This window comes from Epinephelus fuscoguttatus, linkage group LG21 (assembly GCF_011397635.1).
Source record: "Epinephelus fuscoguttatus linkage group LG21, E.fuscoguttatus.final_Chr_v1".
Lineage (NCBI taxonomy): Eukaryota > Metazoa > Chordata > Actinopteri > Perciformes > Serranidae > Epinephelus > Epinephelus fuscoguttatus.
Genome location: NC_064772.1, coordinates 16436226 through 16456944, shown reverse-complemented (window position 1 = coordinate 16456944; position 20719 = coordinate 16436226). Strand labels below are relative to the sequence as shown.

General features: G+C 41.4%; 1 protein-coding gene across 1 annotated transcript; it reads left to right on the top strand.

Annotated features, from left to right (window-relative positions):
• Nucleotides 1-565: 565 nt before the first annotated feature.
• On the top strand, nucleotides 566-20274 carry LOC125881692 (uncharacterized). Its single transcript, XM_049564971.1, has 12 exons — nucleotides 566-686; nucleotides 802-879; nucleotides 2077-2414; nucleotides 4522-5148; nucleotides 6586-6783; nucleotides 7106-7453; nucleotides 10219-10286; nucleotides 10434-10537; nucleotides 10644-10787; nucleotides 13411-13542; nucleotides 16061-16330; nucleotides 16912-20274. Exons 3-12 carry the CDS (start codon nucleotides 2266-2268, stop codon nucleotides 17119-17121), a joined length of 2250 nt encoding a protein of 749 aa, XP_049420928.1. The 5' UTR covers nucleotides 566-686; nucleotides 802-879; nucleotides 2077-2265; the 3' UTR covers nucleotides 17122-20274.
• The last annotated feature ends 445 nt before the right edge of the window (nucleotides 20275-20719 follow it).

The following is a 20719-nucleotide window of genomic DNA, read 5'->3' as shown; positions in this document are numbered from 1 at the left end:
GCTTCAACTGACTATTTCTATTATCAATTAATTGTTTACTAATTAATATTTACATTTTAAATTAACTAATTAATCAGTTAACTTAGTTTTCACTTGAGCTGGGGAATTTTACATTTATTTATGATATTGTCCTGTATGTAATTTTGTGTCTTGATGACTGCTGTAGAGCAAAATTACTTCGGGATAATAATAAAGTTGAAGTTATTGTTCAGTCTTTAACAGATAACGGTGTAATTCTCAGAGCCAGAGGAACAGGTGATGCCTTCATGTTCCTGGTTTTGTCTGACAAACGTTCCCATGCCCAAAGATATTTAACACAAAGTAAAGCAAAGCAGCGTCGTCACATTTACCAGGCTGGAAACTGTGCCTCTTGATTTAGTTTGCATAACTGAATAATTTTAAATGATCTTTTCGAAAACCTGATCAACCCACCTTATTAATTTTCTTTCTATACGTCAAAAAAAGCAGGAGTTATTGTGAATTTACGAGTTTCTGAGGAGCACCTGAAGGCAGCAAAACTCTCGGCGCACATGAGTATGACGTCATGCGTTCGGACCGAGCCGTGACCTGCTGCTCCGGCTATGCTAGGGGTCCGTACCAACAGATGTTCCACATAAAACCCAGCAAATACCCGTTATTTATGACGTGTAACGCGCTGAACGGTAACGGTGTAGTGAGTTTAGAAGGTAAGCAGCGTGGCGGCAGTGACTCACATGAGCGGCGGTCCGTATTTAGTAGCGCGTGTTTATATTTTAAGTTTACCTCAGCTAGCTTGCTAGCTAACTTAAGCTTGTTTTCCAGCTAACCAAAAGTGAAACAGGATTCGGAGCTACATGGTCTCGAGCCTGCGGAGTGTTTCTCTAGCTGAACTCGACCGAGGTATGTTTCTGTGTCGTTACTAATATGGGAGTGACAGTTGAATGTGCGTTGTGGTGTGTGCTGTCATTGTCGGTATTTCTCTCTGTTGTATTTAAATTAACAATGGGGTGTAGCAGGGATTTGAGCCATTTCGACACTAAATGTATGACGTTACTGTAAAAACATGGCAGCAGGTGTCACACCAAATACTGTGGCCCGGTTTATAAATTCAGTCATAATGTCACTGCAAACGTGCTTTAATACTGTAACCACATACTGTATGTCGACAGGTGTTACCATGAATTGTGTCCCCTTAGTGTTTAGCATTTATAGTGGTTAACAACTCAAACGCAACACTTTAATTTTTGCTCCTATTTTCACAGGTTAAAGCAAAAGACCTATAACTCTTTTAATGCACTCAATAGATATATTTCTCTTAAATTTTGGGCTCAAATTTGTTGGTATCTGTGTTAGTGAGCACCTCTCCATGCTCAAAGGTAATACATGCACCTGACGGGTGTGACATAACAGGATACAGTTAAAACAGTAACATTAATACATAGCTGGGAGTTGGAATGATCACATTAAAAGAGGGCTCACATAGGGTACGGACAACTAACACAGAAGCTTTTTGCAGTAAAATGTTCCCTGTCAGTGTTCTAGTATTATAGATAATGTTTTTTTTAATTAATATTGCTGCTGCGTTAGTGTGTATGTTGCATTTTACTGCTCCACATGTGTAAGGTTCTGCAAATATTAACTCCTTTATATATGTGCGGGTAGTTTAATTTACAGCAATGCATCGTATTCTATAGGATCCTCGTGTTTGTAGCGTGACTGTCCTGTGAGAACCATGCCTCTTTAAAAAATCTGCTGTTCATGGTGTCAGAAAAACAGACACCTTTTCAGCTTTGTGACGGTGCATTTTCCAGCTGATCCGAGAGGGTTTTTAAAGAGTTTACTTAGCTTAAGAAGTAGGATGATTTTCTTAACCCTTAAAGGAACACAAGTATTTGCCTCTGAGATGTAGTGGAGTAGCATAAAATAGAAATACTGAAGTAAAGTATAAGTACCTCAAATTTGTACTTAAGTACAGTGCTTGACTAAATGTACTTAGTTGCATTCCACTACTGCCTGTTGTGTCACACAGTGTGGAGTGTTTTCATTCATTCATTCATTCATTCATTCATGTGGTGATGTTACACATTGTGCTTCTAGGTGTCAACCCAGTAACAAGACATAGACATGGTTGCTTCCTGGCTTTAGCAGCAGCTTGACCCTCATCATTATGGACTCCTGAAGTCTTCAGGCTTCAGCGACTCGTCTGGTCGCTTGCGTTTGTTTTGGAGCAGAGGTCGCCGTTCAGCCTACAACCCGTCTGACCTCCCAAGCAGAGGGAGCGAGCAGATGGGGAACAGTTGCTGTCGCGCTGAGAGTCCCTGTGGCAGTGCGGAGGAAAGAAGTGGTTTGCTGAAAGATGACTCGAAGGCCACGGTGCCCACTGGTGAGACAGCTGTGGTGGGCACCTGCGGTCCTGATGGAGATGACGAGATCAGGTGAGAATACTTCTGCAGTAACAATTTTTTTGGGGGGGAGTTTGGAGACCTCCAGCATCATTTTTATTCATTGCAGGTGACATAGTGTTTCCTTATGCAAACTTCAGGGGAAAATAAACAAAGTCAGTTACATCCTCAAAGGTATTTACGTGATCCCACAGACGTAGAGTAGAAAGTAGAGTAAACCTTCAATGTTTCAGAAGGTCGATTTGGTTAAAAGACAGCAGCCAAATACAAAAATATACACCAGTGAATAAAGACAATGGATACGAAAAATACAAACTGTCACTGGTGGCACTGTCACTTCTTGCACTTTTAGAATGAGGCTACAAAAAGAAGCCAGAAACCAGGAGGACACTGCAACATTCATAGCTGCTAACAGATCACACATTTTGTTTAAAAAAAACAGTAGCCAATGAAATAACATACCTCATGTATCGGTTAATGCCACTTTTCAATTCAATTTTGTAACAACTAACTTGTCCCCAGGCAGCACGTAGGCACATAGAGTAGGTAATAAAATATAGACAAATAAAGCAAAAAAACATATAAGAGGGAGGAAAGCTCAAAATAAGCTGCACAAATAATGATAAATGATAATATTGTGCAATATTAGCTTTGTGTGGCTCTAACATGATGCACATGGTAAAAGATAATTTGAATTTACATCATTGACTGCTTGGTAGATATTTGCAGTTTTTATGACGTAGACCATAAATTTGTAAATCCAAGTATAGCAAAGACATTAATTGCCCTATTCTCCCAATGATTGGCCAGTACTTGTTGCCTTTGTTGGTTGGATTGGTTAGGTTTAGGCAAGAGGAGTGGGATTTGTTGGGGTAGGATGTAAATGTTAGGGTGGGCCACTCCTTCGCTATCCAAGGAAACACACATTTGCCTCCAGGCCAGTGGTAGCCTTGGCTAAAGGCATTGTGTTTTCGGGTTTTCGTCCCTCCCACTCTTGTGAACATGTTATCTCAACACCTAAAGGGAATTTCTTCAAATTAAGCACAAACATCCACTATGACTCATGAATGAACTGATTAGATTTTAATGATCAAAGGTCACTGTGACCTCACAAGACATGTTTTGGGCCATAAACCAAGAATTCATACTTTAATTATGACAAAATTTCACATAAATATCTAACAGGATAAAATGATGAAGTGATGACATTTACCTCCAAAAGGTCAAAGGTCAGCTTTGCTGTGACATCATAATGGTCTGCAGGGACACTTTTCTTTCCATGACTCAATGTCATACCTCAGGAACAGAAGGGTAGACAGTTGGTCAGATACTGAATTGGTGACTCTTTTCTCAGATGTCCACTTTGACATTGTATATAGAGCTTCTGTGCTGCGGGGTTGAAGATGAGTGTGAAGCTTCCACGTTTTAGAATTTGTAGCTTCTTTGTAGCAACATCTGTATTTGAAGCATTGTTAACTGTCATGGCTACATATGAGTCTGGACAGACATGTATGTACTCTGCAACTGGTTGGCGGAGGCACACAGCTGCAAGGCAGTTATTCTAGTCTAATCTCAGACTTGGATTATTGTGGGAGTTAGAATTTACTCAGTAACAGATGTATGGAACATTTTCTAAAGACTTTTCAACACCAAACTAACTTTTTAAGGAAGTTTAGAAGTGTGTGTGTGTGCTGTCTGTATTTAAACGCTGGTTTTGACTCAGACAAGGTCATAAAATTTCCTTTAAAGATGTGGCACACTGCTGGATAGGAGGTATAAAAAATAACATTTTGGTTTTTCCCCCCAAAGCTTTGCGTAGGGTGTGTTATGTGACCAAATCAAAGAGTACATAAGGACAGGGTGAGGGGACTTCCCCGATGTCATACCGGGTTTTTTTGTCAGTTCATGCACTAGTGGTTAGTGCAGAGAAACTACATAAAAGATGACTGTTTTGATTATAGATGTGCCACTTCCTTGAAACATCTTGCAGCAAAATCTTGAGTCACATAGTATCTCATTGGGTTTCCTGTTCGTAAAAAATGCTGTTACTCAAGATACCAGTGCAGCTGAGTTGGGATTTAAATGATGATTTTGTTGTATGGTGTGACATTACTCATCCTCTCTGTGTTAAATCACTCAGGAAAATGCCTGATGAGGCCAATATAAAGGTGGAGGAGGTTGTGCAGGTGAAGCAGATCCCTGAGGTCGCAGAGATGGAACCCAACACCACTCAGGAGAATGGACCCTTGCAGAAGGAGGTCATACAAACAGCATCGCCTTCTCCCAGCAAACGGTCCAAACTCATGGAAAACTCCACCAGAGCACAAGATGAAGACACGAAGGACCGTCCTGCCGACAGTGGACAAGCTGAACTTGTGCGCTGCACTTTAAACTCCCTGCAGAAACACGCTACAGCTGACTGGGAAGTTTTTACTGCAACAAATGCGGTGCCAGAAGAAGAAAATCCAGCCTTGGTGCAGGACAGAATCCCTGACAGCAGCTCACTAACAGCCCAGGCAGTTTGCCCTGAAAACCACACTGAGGCGAACACGACGAGAGAGTACATTACACTGGACACTGCTCATGGTGATGATGAAGAAGCAGGCTCCAGAGTCAGTATTGAAAACGCCGCCGTGGAGCCATCGGGGGAGTTTTGTCGAAACAATGAAGTCTTATCTGTGCCAAACATTCAGCTCACTGCAGCAGCTTGTCAGGTGTCGTCCATCTCTGTGGTCAGGCAGGAGAACGACAAACAGTCTCGGAGCTGGTGAGTCACTTAACAAGACATACTGTAAAGTTTCTGCCACTGCTGCTGCTGCTGCTGCAGATGTGAGTTTTAAAAAGCATGTCATGAGGTTGAAATGGAATATGTGTCATTAGGGCTGAGCTATTTTGATCTCATATCATTCAGTTTGCATTTTCATATTTTTAATTATGTCTAAATAAACAATGTACTGTAAATCTGACAGCTATAGAACAGTGGTTCCAAATATGGTGGTCTGCTAGCGGGTTAAATATAAGGTGTTGGATGGTTGATTAAAAGGAAAAGAAAGAAAAAGCATTTCAACTACACAACAAGTTTGTGGGAGTATTTTTTCAGACTTTCCTTTGTTTTTTTTACTGTTGAATTATTTCATATTCTGACCTCTTTAGTTCACTTAGATGAGCTTTATGAGATATTTAGAGTGAGTCGCCTGACCATTGTTCTTAAGATGGAGTTGGCAGTATGGTACTGTCTCTATAGATAGCACCTGCAACAGCAACAGGAGGAAACCAGGGGGTGTACGTTACACTTCTGTGTTAACTTCAGCATGATATCAACAATAACAGCTGTGTGAGTTCACTGCACAGAGCAGTGGTGATTAGCTATCTAGTGGGATACACACACACAGGGACTCACATGCACTAGCATGCATGTGCAGCTGCACCATCTATAACAGCAAATGACAGAGAAGTTGGGATTACAACACACACACAGAGGAAGCGTGACTAATTCTCTTATTACTCCACTATATCTTTTCATAGCAGATAGTGGTTTGCTGCTGTATTAAAGTTTTTGTGTCTAACTGACTAATGGGAACAACATTTTTTTTAGATCAGTCCAGTGTTGAGAGAGAATGCTGCAGCTGGCAGCGGTGAAACAGGCTGCAGTGTGATCAGTCGGGGCATGATTGCACCATTAATTTACGTTTTTGCCACTGACAGGCTCAGATTGTTATGATGAGCGTCTCCCATCTCTGCTACTGGGGATAGAAACTGCAAAGAACTTAGACAGATACTCTTTGATAACAGGGGATAGCTTCTGCCGGGGTAAACAAAAGCATTATCCACTTCCTGTTTTGGTTTTGTAATGGCTGACGCACTTCCTTTGGGCTGTAAATCAAAGCATAGATTTTCCCAGGAGAAAGTACCCAGTGGCAGACAGGATTGTGTAGTGAAAGGGAGGCTTATAGGGAACCAATCTAAACGGCGCTGATGTCATTATTGCCAATGTGATGAAGTACCTTGATTTGTTGAGCATAAATACACAAGGGGAAAAACAAAATTCCACTCTGATTAGTTCCATATTATCAACACAGTGATATTACAAAAATAAAAAATTCATATCACACAACCTCTCTTCTGTACGATCAGAGGTGTGCATCAGCAGACTGATCCTGTTTTATAAATGATTAATATCTCTCTCCTGTTGTCCTGTGTCTAGTGCTGCGGCAGAGGATTCAGAGAATGGGAGTTTGTCATTGTGCAAGGAGCCTGGTCCTGAAGTCGAAAAAAGCCATGATGTCTGTGAGTCTTCTCCTGGTTCAGAGCCTGAGGGACTCAACCACAGTGGTGAGGAACGAGACTCCGCCAACTCTGTCAGGGAGCCAGAGACCACAACTCAGGCAGACGCCAGCGAGAGGTCAGTGGGTTCAGAGTTAGTGATATCAAAACAAGACGCCTGTTTACATAAACTGAGAACCTGTGTGTTTGTGAGCCTCCCTGTGACCACTAGGGGGCGTGTAGACACTACAACTTGTTGATTAAGCAAAATGATTGTAAGACTCACCTCTTGTTTGCACTGCATGCCACTATCCTTTTGTTCTTTGTACCTTCTTATATCCTTTTACAACTGTTTTATGATATAACATGTCATCTAAGTAACACATTTAAGACATAAGCAGTAAACTTTAGATTTATATATAAGTCAGGGAAAGTATCAAAGATGTATTTTCTCTCTGCAGCTCAAAGTCCGATCAGGATGCACAGCCAGATCGTGAGTGTACAACTACGAGCTGGAAAGAGGTCACTTCCTTGGAGAGCATCAAACAGGATGTTGGGGAGGAAATTATGCCGAAAGGACAGGACAAAGATGGTGATGTTCCCAAAGCGAAGGAGGACGATGAGAGGAAGGAGGAGGTGGAGAGTGCTCCCGCTGAGGCCGAGACTCAGGCTGGAAAAGATGTTGAAGTTCAGGAGGTTACTGGGGAAGAGGAGCAGCCAGCAGGGAGCACATCTACTGATGAAAAGGCCGAAGAGATACCAGTCACAGAGAAGGAAGACTCTGCTGCTGAAGATGGCCTAGGGAACAGGTTTGTAATGATCCTTTTGTAGTTGCTTTATAAAGTTAACATCAAGTCATGTCTTGGCTATGTTTAAGTTTCATATCATGACTATAGACACAAAAATGATTGCGGATGTCAGTATTATCATGGTGTTGTTAAAATGTGGTGAAAGCTTTGGATCCTGCTGTCATCAGCTCAGAAACATTTCAAAGATTAGACCATTTCTTTTCCACCAAAAATCTGGAAAGTGTTATCCACGCCTTCGATTAGACTACTGTAACTCCTTCCTCTCTGGCATCAGTAAAAAAAAAAATCCCTCTCCCGCCTTCAGTACATCCAAAACTCTGCTGCCAGGATTTTGACTCAAACCAGGAAACATGACCACATTTCACCAAACCTGGCTTCCTTACACTGGCTACATACTGCTTTTACAATAGATTTTAATATGAAGCCCTGAGAGGCCTCGCTCCAGGTTACTTATGTGATCTGTTATTGCCAGATGTCCCCTCTCGCACCCTGAGATCTTCAGATCTGGCGCTACTTGTCAGCTCCAGCTCTTAGTTCATTCATTCAAAGGTGCTATATAATTAAAGATCATTATCATTATTATTATTATTATTATTATTATTATTATTATAAAATGTCCACTTAGTACTAAAACACACACTGAAATCATTTTACCAAGTTCTATTTTGAAAGCCATACATCAAATCAGCTGCACTTTTTGTTTGCCTAAACCTAAAAAAAATAGCAAAGCCACAAAATAAACAAATGAAATCAAATTAAAATGTGCATTAACACTGAAGATAGCCTGTCTTTGAAATGCTTGCTGAAGTGCTACTGTTAATGTGCACAATGGACCAGTAGCAGCATCACTGGGTTTCCCTGTTGCTCGCCCACTCTGTAAACAAGGGAACAGCAAAACAAACGTTGCATGCTGCGCCTGCAGCTGGGAGACCGTTACTGACTTTGTTTGATGCTGGACAGTATTAAACTTTTTCAAAGCATGGGATATCAGTGGTTTTACTGTTAGTAAATTAACCACCAAGAATATGTTGACCAGTTACGCATGTCAGATTCAAGTTATGTTGTAACTCTTCAGTTTACTGCACTGTGCACCACCAGGGTCTGGTGGAAGCTAGTGGCACAGCTCATTTGGCAATTAACACCGCAAACCCCTTCAGCTTTGGTTACTACTGTAGCTCTGATAGAGCCATTTGCAGTGTCAGCACAGTTAGTGGTGCTAACATAGTTAACATTGCGAAAGGGGTTTTGCAGCTCAAAATGAAGCTGCTTGCTCAGCGAGGCTACATGGGGGTGACAAGAGGGTGAACACCATTTTTACATAGCAATGCAAGGCTAGACGTCAGGCCATGGCGTAGAGTATGGCGTCGGCTCTACGTTGACGCAGAACTTATGCAGTAGGTACGGTGTCAATTCAATGCAGAAGTATAAATCCCACTTCAAATGGGTGGTGTGCAGTGCAGAGCAGTCAAGGCTAACTTTTGCTAACCAGAGGAGACTGGAGGGCACTGGATTTCCACTTGTTATTGTGGCTAGCCGGCTGTCTAAAAAAGGCAAGACATCACAAAATGTCCTAATTTCACCACCTCTTACTGGATAGCGTTTTGAAATGTGTTGCTTAAACTCACTGTGTCAGTGCAGCACCACACTAAAAGGAAAGGCGTCTTGTATTTCAAATCTTTTTCTTTCTTTTTTTGTCTGATAGAATGATAAAATTTAACAGTTAACATTTCTGGTTATTGGGTGTCAGACTGTCAAAAGCAAAATTAATCGAGACTGAGATCCCCATGCGGTTATCAAACGCTGTTTAAAAGATCATATTACCAACCATCTGGAGTTAAACAGCGGTTTATTGAGAAACTGGTCAGCCTTTCATCCCTTGTCAGAATGTATTAATGCCTCTGTTATTCTGAGACAGGATGTTAAAGTGGGACACAAGACAGGAAGAGAATTTTCAAAACTGTGTGGCAACATAGACTCAGTACCATGTGTTCAATCCTCAGCTCTCACATCATCACGTTGTTACAGAGTGGATGTGACAGTGGTTGTAATTTGTAATTAGAAAATACTAAGTTATGTAGATATTTTGGTGTTTACTGTCATGGTTTTGGAAGATTAACAAATTTAAAAATATTTTTGTGTTTATTTTGAGCTTAGGGGAAAATGTTTGTGTTTTTCTCCGTATGTTTTTTATTGTCAACAAATTCCATAAAAACACCAAAGCCTGTCTCTCCACACTGCCTGTCTTCCCTGTTCTGTCAGTGGTTTCCTGTAACTCTTTGAACATGGGTTACAAACATGCAGCACATTTTCACTTTTTTAAAACAGTCCAAGTTATTTCCTAAAATAGCCTGGCGCTATGTTTGTGAGGAAGCATTACATAAACAGGAGTAAATAGTGCATTCTTTGGAGACTATTTACAGCTGTGGATTAATACCAATTTGGTACGCTAATGAGTATTTGCAGCAGCAGGATGGTGTGTGTGGGATTAACTCAAAATAAACTACACTGCCCATGTTCAGTGAATTGAAGGAACGCATCACCCAGTGCAGCTTTGCAGTTTTGGAACAAAAATGGAGCTCTATGGCACAGAGGAGTAAGATATATCTGTCTTTCTGCACACAAAGACACTTGTTAGTCAGATGAGTTTATTGATGCTTTTGGTCTTTTAGTAAGAGGTGTTGACAATAAGAAAAATATAAATCATTGCCAGTCTTATGGGTTAAGTTTTGTACTTGCAGAATAAATGTTGGTTTTTTTCCTTTCAGTGAAGAAGACCTGTACAGAGGAGCGGAGGAGCTGTCTGCATCACAGAAAAATAAAGCAGAAATTACACGTTAGTACATCTAAATCACACATCCATGTTGTGAAATTGCACCACAGTTTTCAAACAACACTACTTTTGTTTTGTCATTTAAAACGCAGACAATAGTCCTTTTTGTTTTGCCCCTCATTTCCTCTCACTCTCTTCTCTCTGTCTCAGTTTTAAAGGAGGACAGATGCAGTTTGGCCCCGGCGGTGGATATTCTGTTTTATAGTGAGAGAGAGTGGAAAGGAAATACTGCCAAAAGTGCTCTCATTAGAAAGGTCGGTGTCTGTGGCTCCTGGGAAGAAGTGTTTCAGATTAAAGCTGGTTGTTGTGTTGTTGTTTTTTTCACGTTAATGGTGTTGTGGTGTGCTGCTGCTGCTGCAGGGTTATAAAGAGATGTCCCAGAGGTTTGGCAGCTTGAGGAGAGTGAGGGGAGACAACTACTGCGCCCTCAGAGCCACACTGTTCCAGGTGCTCTCCCACAGCACCCAACTGCCCACATGGCTGCAGGACGAGGACATTAATATGGTAAATACTCACTTAATGGGTTGGTATCAGTTGACCATTGTCCCATGGCCCTTGGTTACTGTTGCTATGCATGTCAGGCATTCCATTCTCGTTGATAAACGTGAAGATATACCATCGAATTTGTTAGTAATTTTTTAACAAATGCATCATTGATTTCAGACAATGACTGAAAAGTCCAACTGTTGCTACCAGATTTGATTAGCTGTAACTGGCTTAATAGTCAAGTTAAGGGTCTCTATGTGAAATTCGGAGTGTCTGGACATAGCTTTCAACATAGAGGTGGCCGAGCCGGCGGCGAGCAGCTGCTGGTGCTGACTCCATAAACAGTGCTGAACAGTGTGTTAACGGGTGGTGGTGTAACCAGAGGGGTGGACGCTAAACTTTTGTTTAGAAGCCGTCCTGTTATCAGCAGTAACCACCATATGAACGCAGTGCGAAGCCATGGCGATAAATTAACCAGTGGAATACACACATGCACTAACATGAACATGCGGCCAGGCTGGATTACCACAGCAAACCACACACGGAGATAGCGTGACTTCATTCTCTGCTCAGGATGCCATTACCCCACTATATCTTTACGTAGCAAACAGTTGCTGCTATATTAAATGTTGCATATTGAATATTTAAAGCTATAGTGCGTAACTTCTACAGGTCCGTAAATGCCTAAATGGATCCTGCCACAAAGGCAAGTGTTACTCTGTGTATGGTGTGTGGCGACTGGCAAGTGTTACTCTGTGTACATGGAAGTGCCACCGGCTTATTAGTTGTAATAACGCATTATCCGCTGGGAGGCGACAGAAGTTACGCACTATAGCTTTAAGCTGTCTGATTTTAATACCCTGTCTTTCGTTGACTTTTTACTGTGTTCAGTTAGGTGACTTTAAAATAAGAGTGCTGTAAAAGGGATTTGACACTTACATTCTAGGGCCTTAACTGAGTTCAGCAGGTATCTTGTTTTGTCCAACCAACATTTCCAAACCCCAAAATACTAAATTTACTGTAAGTAGGTATGAAACAGTTACTGGTTTCACAGTTTACTCTTTCAAATTTTTTATTATCTTTAAAAGTGTTTTTGATTTCCGTGCTTTGAAAAACTCACTGTAATTACTGTCCAGCATTAACCAAAGTTAGCAGCCGTCTCCCAGCTGCAGCTGCAGCATGTTTGTTTTGCTCTTCCCTTGTTTACAGAGTGGGCATGCAGCAGGCAAACCCAGTGATGCTAATGGTCTATTGTCTTCATGTACAGTGATACAGACACTCGAGCACGCATTTCAGAGACAGGCTATATTTAATGTTAATGCATGTTTGATATGGTTTTATATACGTTGACATAAGGTGTTGGTTATGCTTGTATTTAAATGTTTATGCAGTCAAAAAGTGCTGTTGAATTATTTTTTTGTGGTTTTAATATAGATCATGGTGTAATTATTTCAGTTTGTGTGTCAGCATTTTTCAGCACATTTTAACAATACAGTCACATTACCAGTAACTATGACAATTTTAGTCACTGTAATCGTGATATGAGAATTATTATGCCTTATATGGTGGACTCGAAGTATCCCACAATGCATTGTGAAAAGTAGCCCAGTGTACAACTGATGGTCACTAAACAAGCACTAGCATGCAGGAGTTTAAAGATGAAACATTTCTTCAATATTTTAAGCAAGATTACTTTTTAATTTCAATCTTTTACAGTTTCAAGCTAACAAAAAAGGAAAAGGGCCTGAAGCAAAAGTTAGTGCACCCCTGCACTAGTAGTGCCTCCTTAGCAAGCATCACAGCTCCTTAACACTTTTTGTAGCCGGTTTAGGCAGCTGTTTAGAGGAGCCCATGGCTGTTGATTGTTGGGACAAGGTTTCAGGAGTCTGAATTTTTATCACCTGGCCTTTCCTAACGTTGATTATGAACAAGTCATAGCCCTAACAAGCTAATTAAGGTCTGAGACCCTGGGAAACGTTGTCTGAGAACTAAGATGTCTTGGGGTGCTCAAACTTTTGCATAGTGCTCCTTTCCTTTTTTTTCACCCTAAAATTGTACAAAACAAAAATAAGACACTAATCTTGCTTTAAATGTTGAAAAGCATGTTTCATCCTTAACTTAAGTCCATCTTCTACTTACTTAACTATTCACAGTACATGAAACTTTGACCTGGGGTGCCCAAACCAGCAACGGGATTGCAGCCTGTTGTAGCTGTTGTTGTTTTATACGGAGTATTAGGAGTATAGTTTGTGTTGCCTTATCACGACAGGCATAATCCAGATCCCTGAGTTGTGGTGCAATAAATAATGTTTAATGTGAGCAGAGCAGCATATCGCAACAAAGTACGTAGTTATTTTTACATGCATGTTGGTATTTATTATGGATGATCCACGAGCAGATGTTGATATAGCATATTTTTACCATGCACCAGCAATGACGTAATCAACAGTGTCAAGAATTACCAGAATAGTGTCCAAAAGTGCTTTTTCATCTGCTGATGAGCTCACCATATAGTCCTCTGCATAGATGGTGAGCAGGGAGTTGTGAATGAGTGAATGAATTTATACACAGTCTATGCATTAATGATGCCACTGCTTCAGCTCATTTGAACACACTTTAAATCTCATCATTTTAATTACAGCTCCCGAAGCAACTGGAGGCACAGGAAGGTCTGATAAGCCAGTGGACATTTCCTGGAGAGTGCCTGCAGGGAGATGGGACAGGAGATGCCACCCTGCAGCTAAAAGGCTACATGGAGCTTCTCCGTAGTAAGGTACTGGCTGCAGATCTGCTCACACACATGCATACAGTGAGAAAGTATTTAAAGACACACAGCGAGTAAACCACAGGACTATTTTTTGCTGTCCGTAGACACTGAGGGTATTGATAGTCTTCCACAGAGCTTTCAGTTGTGATTGCTTCCATATGTTAAAGGGAGGTGGTCTTCTAAATGCTGCACTGCTCTGCCTCTGTGTCATTAGCACACCGCCTAGTCGTGCTCTAAAGGATTTGGAGGGATAGATGCACCCTCAGCCTCAAAGAAACCGATTCAACTGTAAAAACCACAGTGCCTCTTTACTGTAACAGTATGAGGCCCTGAGCTGAATTTATAGTCGCTCACTGCTGCTGCTAGCTTGTGAGGAATTCTTGTGTTTACAGCACATGCGTTTTTTAAAAGTCTGGCCTCTTCTGTTTTATGAGAGGTTGCTGTGTGCTGGATTTGTGCCCGACATTATGGATTCCATACAGTTGCACTCAGAATAAACTCTGTGCTGTTATTCAGGTCAGAGCTGGTTGCACATAAATCACTTTTCATGTTCACTAATGTTTATGTAGGGAATGGGGAAATGGGAGAAAAACACATTTGACACTTCCAATAGCTCATCAGTAAATTTCAGTTTAGTCAAACAAAATATTTTTGTGAGTTTTGTCTTATTTTGTCTAGTCTGACTCAGTGGATGTAGACTGTAGCTACAAGCCTGCTATTTGCTGCTATCAGGCTGGCATTTTACCACCTTCAGTTATCTGTATGTTACTGTTTTCAAAATTCCCTTGGCTACAGGAAACAACAACGTCTAAGCTAACAGCCTAATCCCTAAAAATGGCTAGTTTTGCTGAAGATTTGGATTGTGCAATAAGACATGCTTTCTCCTCTCTGTGAATTGCTGTAAAGATCTACAACGACTAAAACAACTTGTCAGCATGCCTCAGAAAAGCCTAAACTCCATCTCGCAGGAAGATATTGCTCCATCATTTTGATTTGGCCAGCCAGAGATAATTTGCCACATCATGTTACTCTGGTATTGCAATGTGCCAGTGACATTGACTTTACCAATACAAGTATTCTTTCCACTTAACAAGAGCTTTTGTGAATTCATCGTAATAGTGCTGCCCCCTAATGGTCAACCAATTGTTAGTCGACCAGAAAGGTCATTAGTCGGCAAGATTTAATTGGTCACTTAGACCCAGGAAGAAAAACAAAAAAAAGACTATCATAGGCTATGATTTGGTGCTTGTTAAGGTTGCTTAGCAACCTCAGACGCAACCTGCCACCATGCACTTGAAAGCTGGCACAGAAAAGGCACAAGAGTAGCACCCAGCGCCTAACCTTGCGCTTTGAGGTGGTTAAAGACATAATGTGTGTACGGCCCCTAATTTCCAGGGCTGGTACCTGCGGTTATTCCACAGGCTAATTAATAACATGTCAGGCAGGAAATCCAAAGTGTGGGATCATTTTGAGAAGGTGAAGGACGAACCCAAAGTGATATGTAAACTCATCTTCATTGGTCGACTACAAACATGACGTATCATCTGAAACATGGAAGTAGCTACATGCCCATTAGCCACTTAGCACAATCATTACTGCTTTGCCGACAGCGTCATTAACAGGCGGCTCGCTCAGTGTGTGACGTGCACTTGTAGATAAAATATAGGCCTATATTAATGAAGGTTCATTAGTACGGTTTTGTATTTCTCTGTAATGTAGCACAGTGTTAACACTGTTACTGATACTATTCTTTTTCACACCTTCAACTCAAACCATTGTGTTGCCCCGCCCAAAATACAGCATTTATTAATGAAATTGATATCATAAACATGCGGGCGACTAGTCGACTCATGACCTTAAATGACAACTATTGGTCAACTAGGAAAATTCTTAGTCGGGGGCATCGTAATAATGTTCATCAAGAGCCTCATTCAGCCAGCATACTGTCCGCGGTTTAAACTGGTCCAGTGAGCATACACCGTATATTCAGGCTTCACCTGTAGGGTGCGATAATCAAATAATCTTTTTTATTCGCAAAAGTTGAATCACACAGTTGACACATGTCTATTACTGTTTTTTTTTTGTGCTGTTTTCTTTTGTGGGGAATTAGTCATTTTAACGACGGCGCTCGCCTCCATGTGCAAATGTGCAACGAAAACAAGTTCTTGACACTATTTTGCAAGGGCACAGTCGCTGCATCCGGTGCTTGGCACCACCTAAGATGACTGTAATTGCTTTAAAGGAAGACAAACAAGTCAGAGTGTTATTTTCCCCTATAGCAGAATGTGTGCTTTCAGACCTTTCTCTAGCGCTGACACAGCACATGGAGGTGGTTCTGGCAATGCAAGACTAGATTTTCTCTGACAGCAACAGTCTAAAGTGAAAGTGAAGAGAAAACTGCAGCAAATCCTCACATTTGTAAAGCTATAACCAGCAAAATGTTTCACGTGTACATGCCAAATGACTCCAATGATTAGATGCTTAAAAAATTAAGTATAGATTGATTTCATTGATTTGTTTCCAGTGGCAGGCAGCAATGGACTGCTCCTCTGCTGTGGAACGGCAGCAGCTGTGCGAGCGAGTGTTTCAGGGAGGAGAAGAGGAGCTGGGGCTGCTTGAGGCACTGAAGCTGCTGATGCTGGGCAGAGCGGTGGAGCTGCACGGCTGCATGCAGGCCGGCGGAGACGTCCCGCTCTTCTGCTGGCTGCTGTTTGCTCGGGACTCATCAGACTGCCCGCGCTCCTTCCTTGACAACCACCTCAGCCACGTGGGCCTCAGCGCCGGGCTGGAGCAGGTAGGAGAAACCCAGTGCTTCTTTTTATTTGTGGCCCAGCCGACCGCAGACTCGCTTTAACAGGCATATAAAGACATTTTATAGGCTACATACAGTAGTTTCCTGGCAGGTAGGGAGCATTTACATGAACCTTTTTATGGTAAACAACACTTACAACAAACTAGCTGCAGGGATTGTCTTGTGCTTTTAAATCCAGCGATGCATTTCTGCTGAATAATCTGGTGGCATGCTTGGTAACTAACAAAACAACCGCTAATGTCAGATGTCATGAGATCGGAGTGAATAACATTCTTTATATCTGAGATCTGAACTATAAAACATGCTGGCGCTTGTTCTGTTTTTTTGTTTTCGAGCCACAGCGTCTCCACTTAATCGCCCTCAGGGGTGTGGAGACTTCAGGAAGGACGAGCTGCTGAGTGATTTAATTGTTATTTTCACTCCTTTTGATTAAAGCTTTTACAGGCACGGTCTCCGTAAAGAATCCCCGCCTGTAAATATGTGCTTGAGTGGGTTATTTAACACCGTGCATTTTAATCTCGGCTCTTGTGTAACTGTGCTGTTATCTCACCGCTCTTCTGCAGGTGGAGATGTTCCTGTTGGGCTACGCCTTGCAGTGCACCATTCAAGTTTACAGACTGTACAAGGCCGACACAGAGGAGTTTGTCACGTACTACCCAGACGACCATAAAGATGACTGGCCGTCCGTGTGCCTCGTCACAGAGGATGATCGCCACTACAATGTGCCAGTTGTAGAAGCTGCAGAACTGCAGAAGCAGCTCGACTCAAGCTGATTGCCACTGCAGAGAAATCTCCTGCCATACAAACAAAACACTCCTCAGGTCGATCAAGATGAACAGATTTACGCCACTTAGAGGAATAGTTCAGCATTTTAGGACTTTTGCTTTCTTGCTGAGAGTTAGATGAGAAGATTGCTACCACTCATGTCTGTCCAGTAAATGGGTTATATCTTGTTTTATCTGAACAGAAACATAAAGGTTCCTTATGTTACTTTTAACAAGTATTCATCCTTTTTGTTGCCAATAAGTGAACAGGTTGTAATGTAACTTAAAAACTGAGACTTTCTCAGTCTCCTCCAGCAGCCTGTGTACTGATTTCAGTGGAAGAGACTCAGAGCGAATTTTCCAGGAAAAATCAAAAGATGTGACTTGCAGCAGAAATGACCACAGGGTACACTGGATAAAGGCTTATTTATGCTCCGTGTTAGATACGAAGACACATTTGGACAGAGCCTTCTGTCTGCACTCTGAGTTCATTTCGTCTGTATCTGTGCACATTTTCGGAAAGCTTACGGATACAAATGAAACTGAGCCACTGGAGATCGTGGAGGCAGTGTAGCATATTTCACGTGAGATGCAACTGAAAGAAATGACGAAATGAAGAAATTTAAATATTGGCAAAATGGAACAAATGGTGGAAAGAATTCTCCATCCATGTATGTATGTGGATGTATATCATTGCTGCACAGACCACCGCACTTTACAGCGCAGTCTATTTAAAGGTACAATGTTAGGATCCCCTCTACCGTCGCCATGTTTGTTGGTGTTAACTTGGTGAAACTTTTGACTCTCTAGTGCCATCTATTATCTACGCTATCATAAAAGAAGCATGAACATATGAGGGCAGTGACATTTACAACATGCGAAATGAATGCATCTGTTGTTGTACGTAAAGGGAGCATAAATGAGCCTTAATTTTTGTCTCATTTGTCGTCTGATAAACAGTAAATTTGTCAAATTCAGTGCTGAAAAGCATCGAAGAGGAAACACTTTTGTGAAATATATTGTGGGTTTTGCTTGCTAACGTTAGATAAATTTAGCTTGCTAACGCAGATGAATTCCTAGTTAGCTAATGTAGCACATACGTTATTGAGTGGATAACGTCAGCTGATGCATTCAGACTCCTGGGACTGGTTTGCGAGTTACTTTATCAGCTCAGATCAACCAACACTAGATCAATAGCTAAGTTGCAGCTAGCTTATGGGCTGCCAACAAGCTAACCATAACCAAAGCTAAATTTAGCTAACTAGCTTCAAAGCTCATCTGCATGGATTTGCTGTTGCTTGCTTTGCAACATGAGCTGATAAAGTAATTTGCAAATGGCAAGCAAGCTAGTATCATGACGCCAATGGTCCAAATGCAATATGGGAACATACAGATAGTAACATTAATCTAAATACGATTGTAATTTAGTTTCCAGCAATCTATCAACAAGATGTCGGCCAGTCACAGTCAGTCTTTGTTTGTCACTGTTGTGACTGATGCCCAGGTGCTCCCTCTCACCTAGCAACAGGATGTTGACCACAATTAACTAAACGGGCTCAGAGAGAGGGGTCACCACTAACAAGGATTTTCCAAAAGTTACATGCAGAACTTTTAAGTATAAAAATTCAACATTACTTTACACAGTATTTCTTAGCAGTCACTTCCCGGAGTCTTGTCGTCACGGTGAGCCTTTACAAGACATAATGTGTTAATTAATGAGCTTCAGTACTGGTAGGCAGATTTTATTAGCTTTTGACAAAGCTGGGCTCGCTGTTTCACTGTTACCAGTCTACGTGCTAAGCTAAGCTAACCGGCTGCTAATAGTAGCTTCAGAGCACAGACTTCAGAGTGGTATAGATCTTTGTTATCTAAAACTGAGTTCACATGGAATCAGGGAGATGGTAAATGGCAAACTGGATAGAGAGCAGGACGGTAAAGGGAGGAGAGGGCAGCAAAAAATATTGGTAACAGTAATGTTAGATGGCATTGCCATTCAATCTACTGTCTTCCTGATTCCATGTGAACGCAGCAGAACTTAAGTCAAGAAAGCAAAAAGGCGTAGCTCCCAAAATGTCGCTCTATTTGTTTAAAAACAAAAAAAAAAACATATGCTGATTTGAGACCCTGTACAAGATGTGGTTTACACACTTCTGTACACACTGTACTGTATACAGAGTTTTTCTATTTGGGTATGTGTACATATTTGTGCATCCGATATTGCAGGATCATCTCAGTTAAGTCCCAATTAGTTTGCAGGGTGTCATTTTGACGTTCAGGTGGGTGGGGGGAGCCCAGATCTTCTTAGCAACCTTTTTTTGTTTTACATTTTCCTCTGTAAAAAACTGAAGCTGCCAACAGCGCCAAAATCATTATATGGTTGGTGTTTACACTGGAATTTGGGCACTTTGATTTGTGTATTATTAATTTATTGTTTTTAAAAGTGTCAGATTTAAATCATTCATCAGTCATTTTAAATTAAGTGAAGCGAATGAATCAGTCAATGAAGGGTTTGATGATTTATCAGGTTTAACAACAGCTCACACCCGATCGGAGGACTTGGAGGATTTGTCGCCGCCTCTGTGTCAGAGGTGTGTTTTGTGACAGTTTTGTGTGTCTGTGTGTGTGTGTGTGTGTGTCAAACTCAATGTGTAACATGTTGCCTTTAACCAAGCTGTTCTGTGGGGAACAACGTGCCAATGTTGCTGCAAATACTGGCAACAGTCCCAACCACCAGCCACTGGATTCAGTAGTAAATGCTCGCTTGGTCCTCCATGTTGCCTTAGAAATAATGCACAATAAGAATGAATGTTGGTTATCAGTGATTAAGAGGCCATTTTCTTGCCCTAATTCCAGAGCAGGCAAAGGTGATCTGTTAACAGTAAAACATCGATGATGCCGTTTGCAGGAATGCTCTCTCTCTCTCTGTCAGATTTTTGGACGGCATTTAGATGAAATCAAAGTACAATTTTTGTAAAAGTCTTTTTTTCTCTTTATGATTGATTTGAGCTTGTTATAGCTTTTCCTAATTTTATGAAAACTATAAACAGGAATTTGAGCTGATGACGTTTCAGAAGTATGCTACAGAAAATGACATTTCAAATGTTTGGGGTCTCAGACTCAATCTGTACAACATGGTTGAATACAATTTTCCTATCCTCTAAATCTGTTACTGGTGTTGACTGTTCTTTCTCTTAGCTGCACTATTCCTTTCAAATCCCTGTCTCATTCTGTTCTTACAGTTCAGTAGGACGTGTAACGGGCAGTTAAACCTGTTCAGGACCTTAAGTGATTCCAAACTTACAGATATACTATGCAGCATTTTCCTTAAAAAACAATGCATCATAGACTCATACAGATGTAATCCCCTCTCAGTCATCTCTTACGACTCACTAGAAGTGTGTGATGGTGTATTTTTCTCTGCCCTCTGCCTGCATTTTTCTTATTTTCTGTGCTCAGGACGCTAAAGGACGTGGCACCCACAGTGCTCAGATGATGATCCTGGCTTTATAAAAAGGTAGTGACCAGGTGCCAGGCCCTGAGCAGGAGGCATTCAATCAACACTGCACCGAAATGCTGCAAATACAGTGAGGTGAAAGGCCAAATGAGA

Coding starts and splice junctions, on each gene's coding strand:
- LOC125881692 (XM_049564971.1), top strand. CDS start 2,266: ATGGGGAACAGTTGCTGTCGCGCTGAGAGTCCCTGTGGCAGTGCGGAG. Junction 10,538..10,643: donor AAAGTGCTCTCATTAGAAAG/GTCGGTGTCTGT, acceptor CTGCTGCTGCAG/GGTTATAAAGAGATGTCCCA. Junction 16,331..16,911: donor TCAGCGCCGGGCTGGAGCAG/GTAGGAGAAACC, acceptor GCTCTTCTGCAG/GTGGAGATGTTCCTGTTGGG.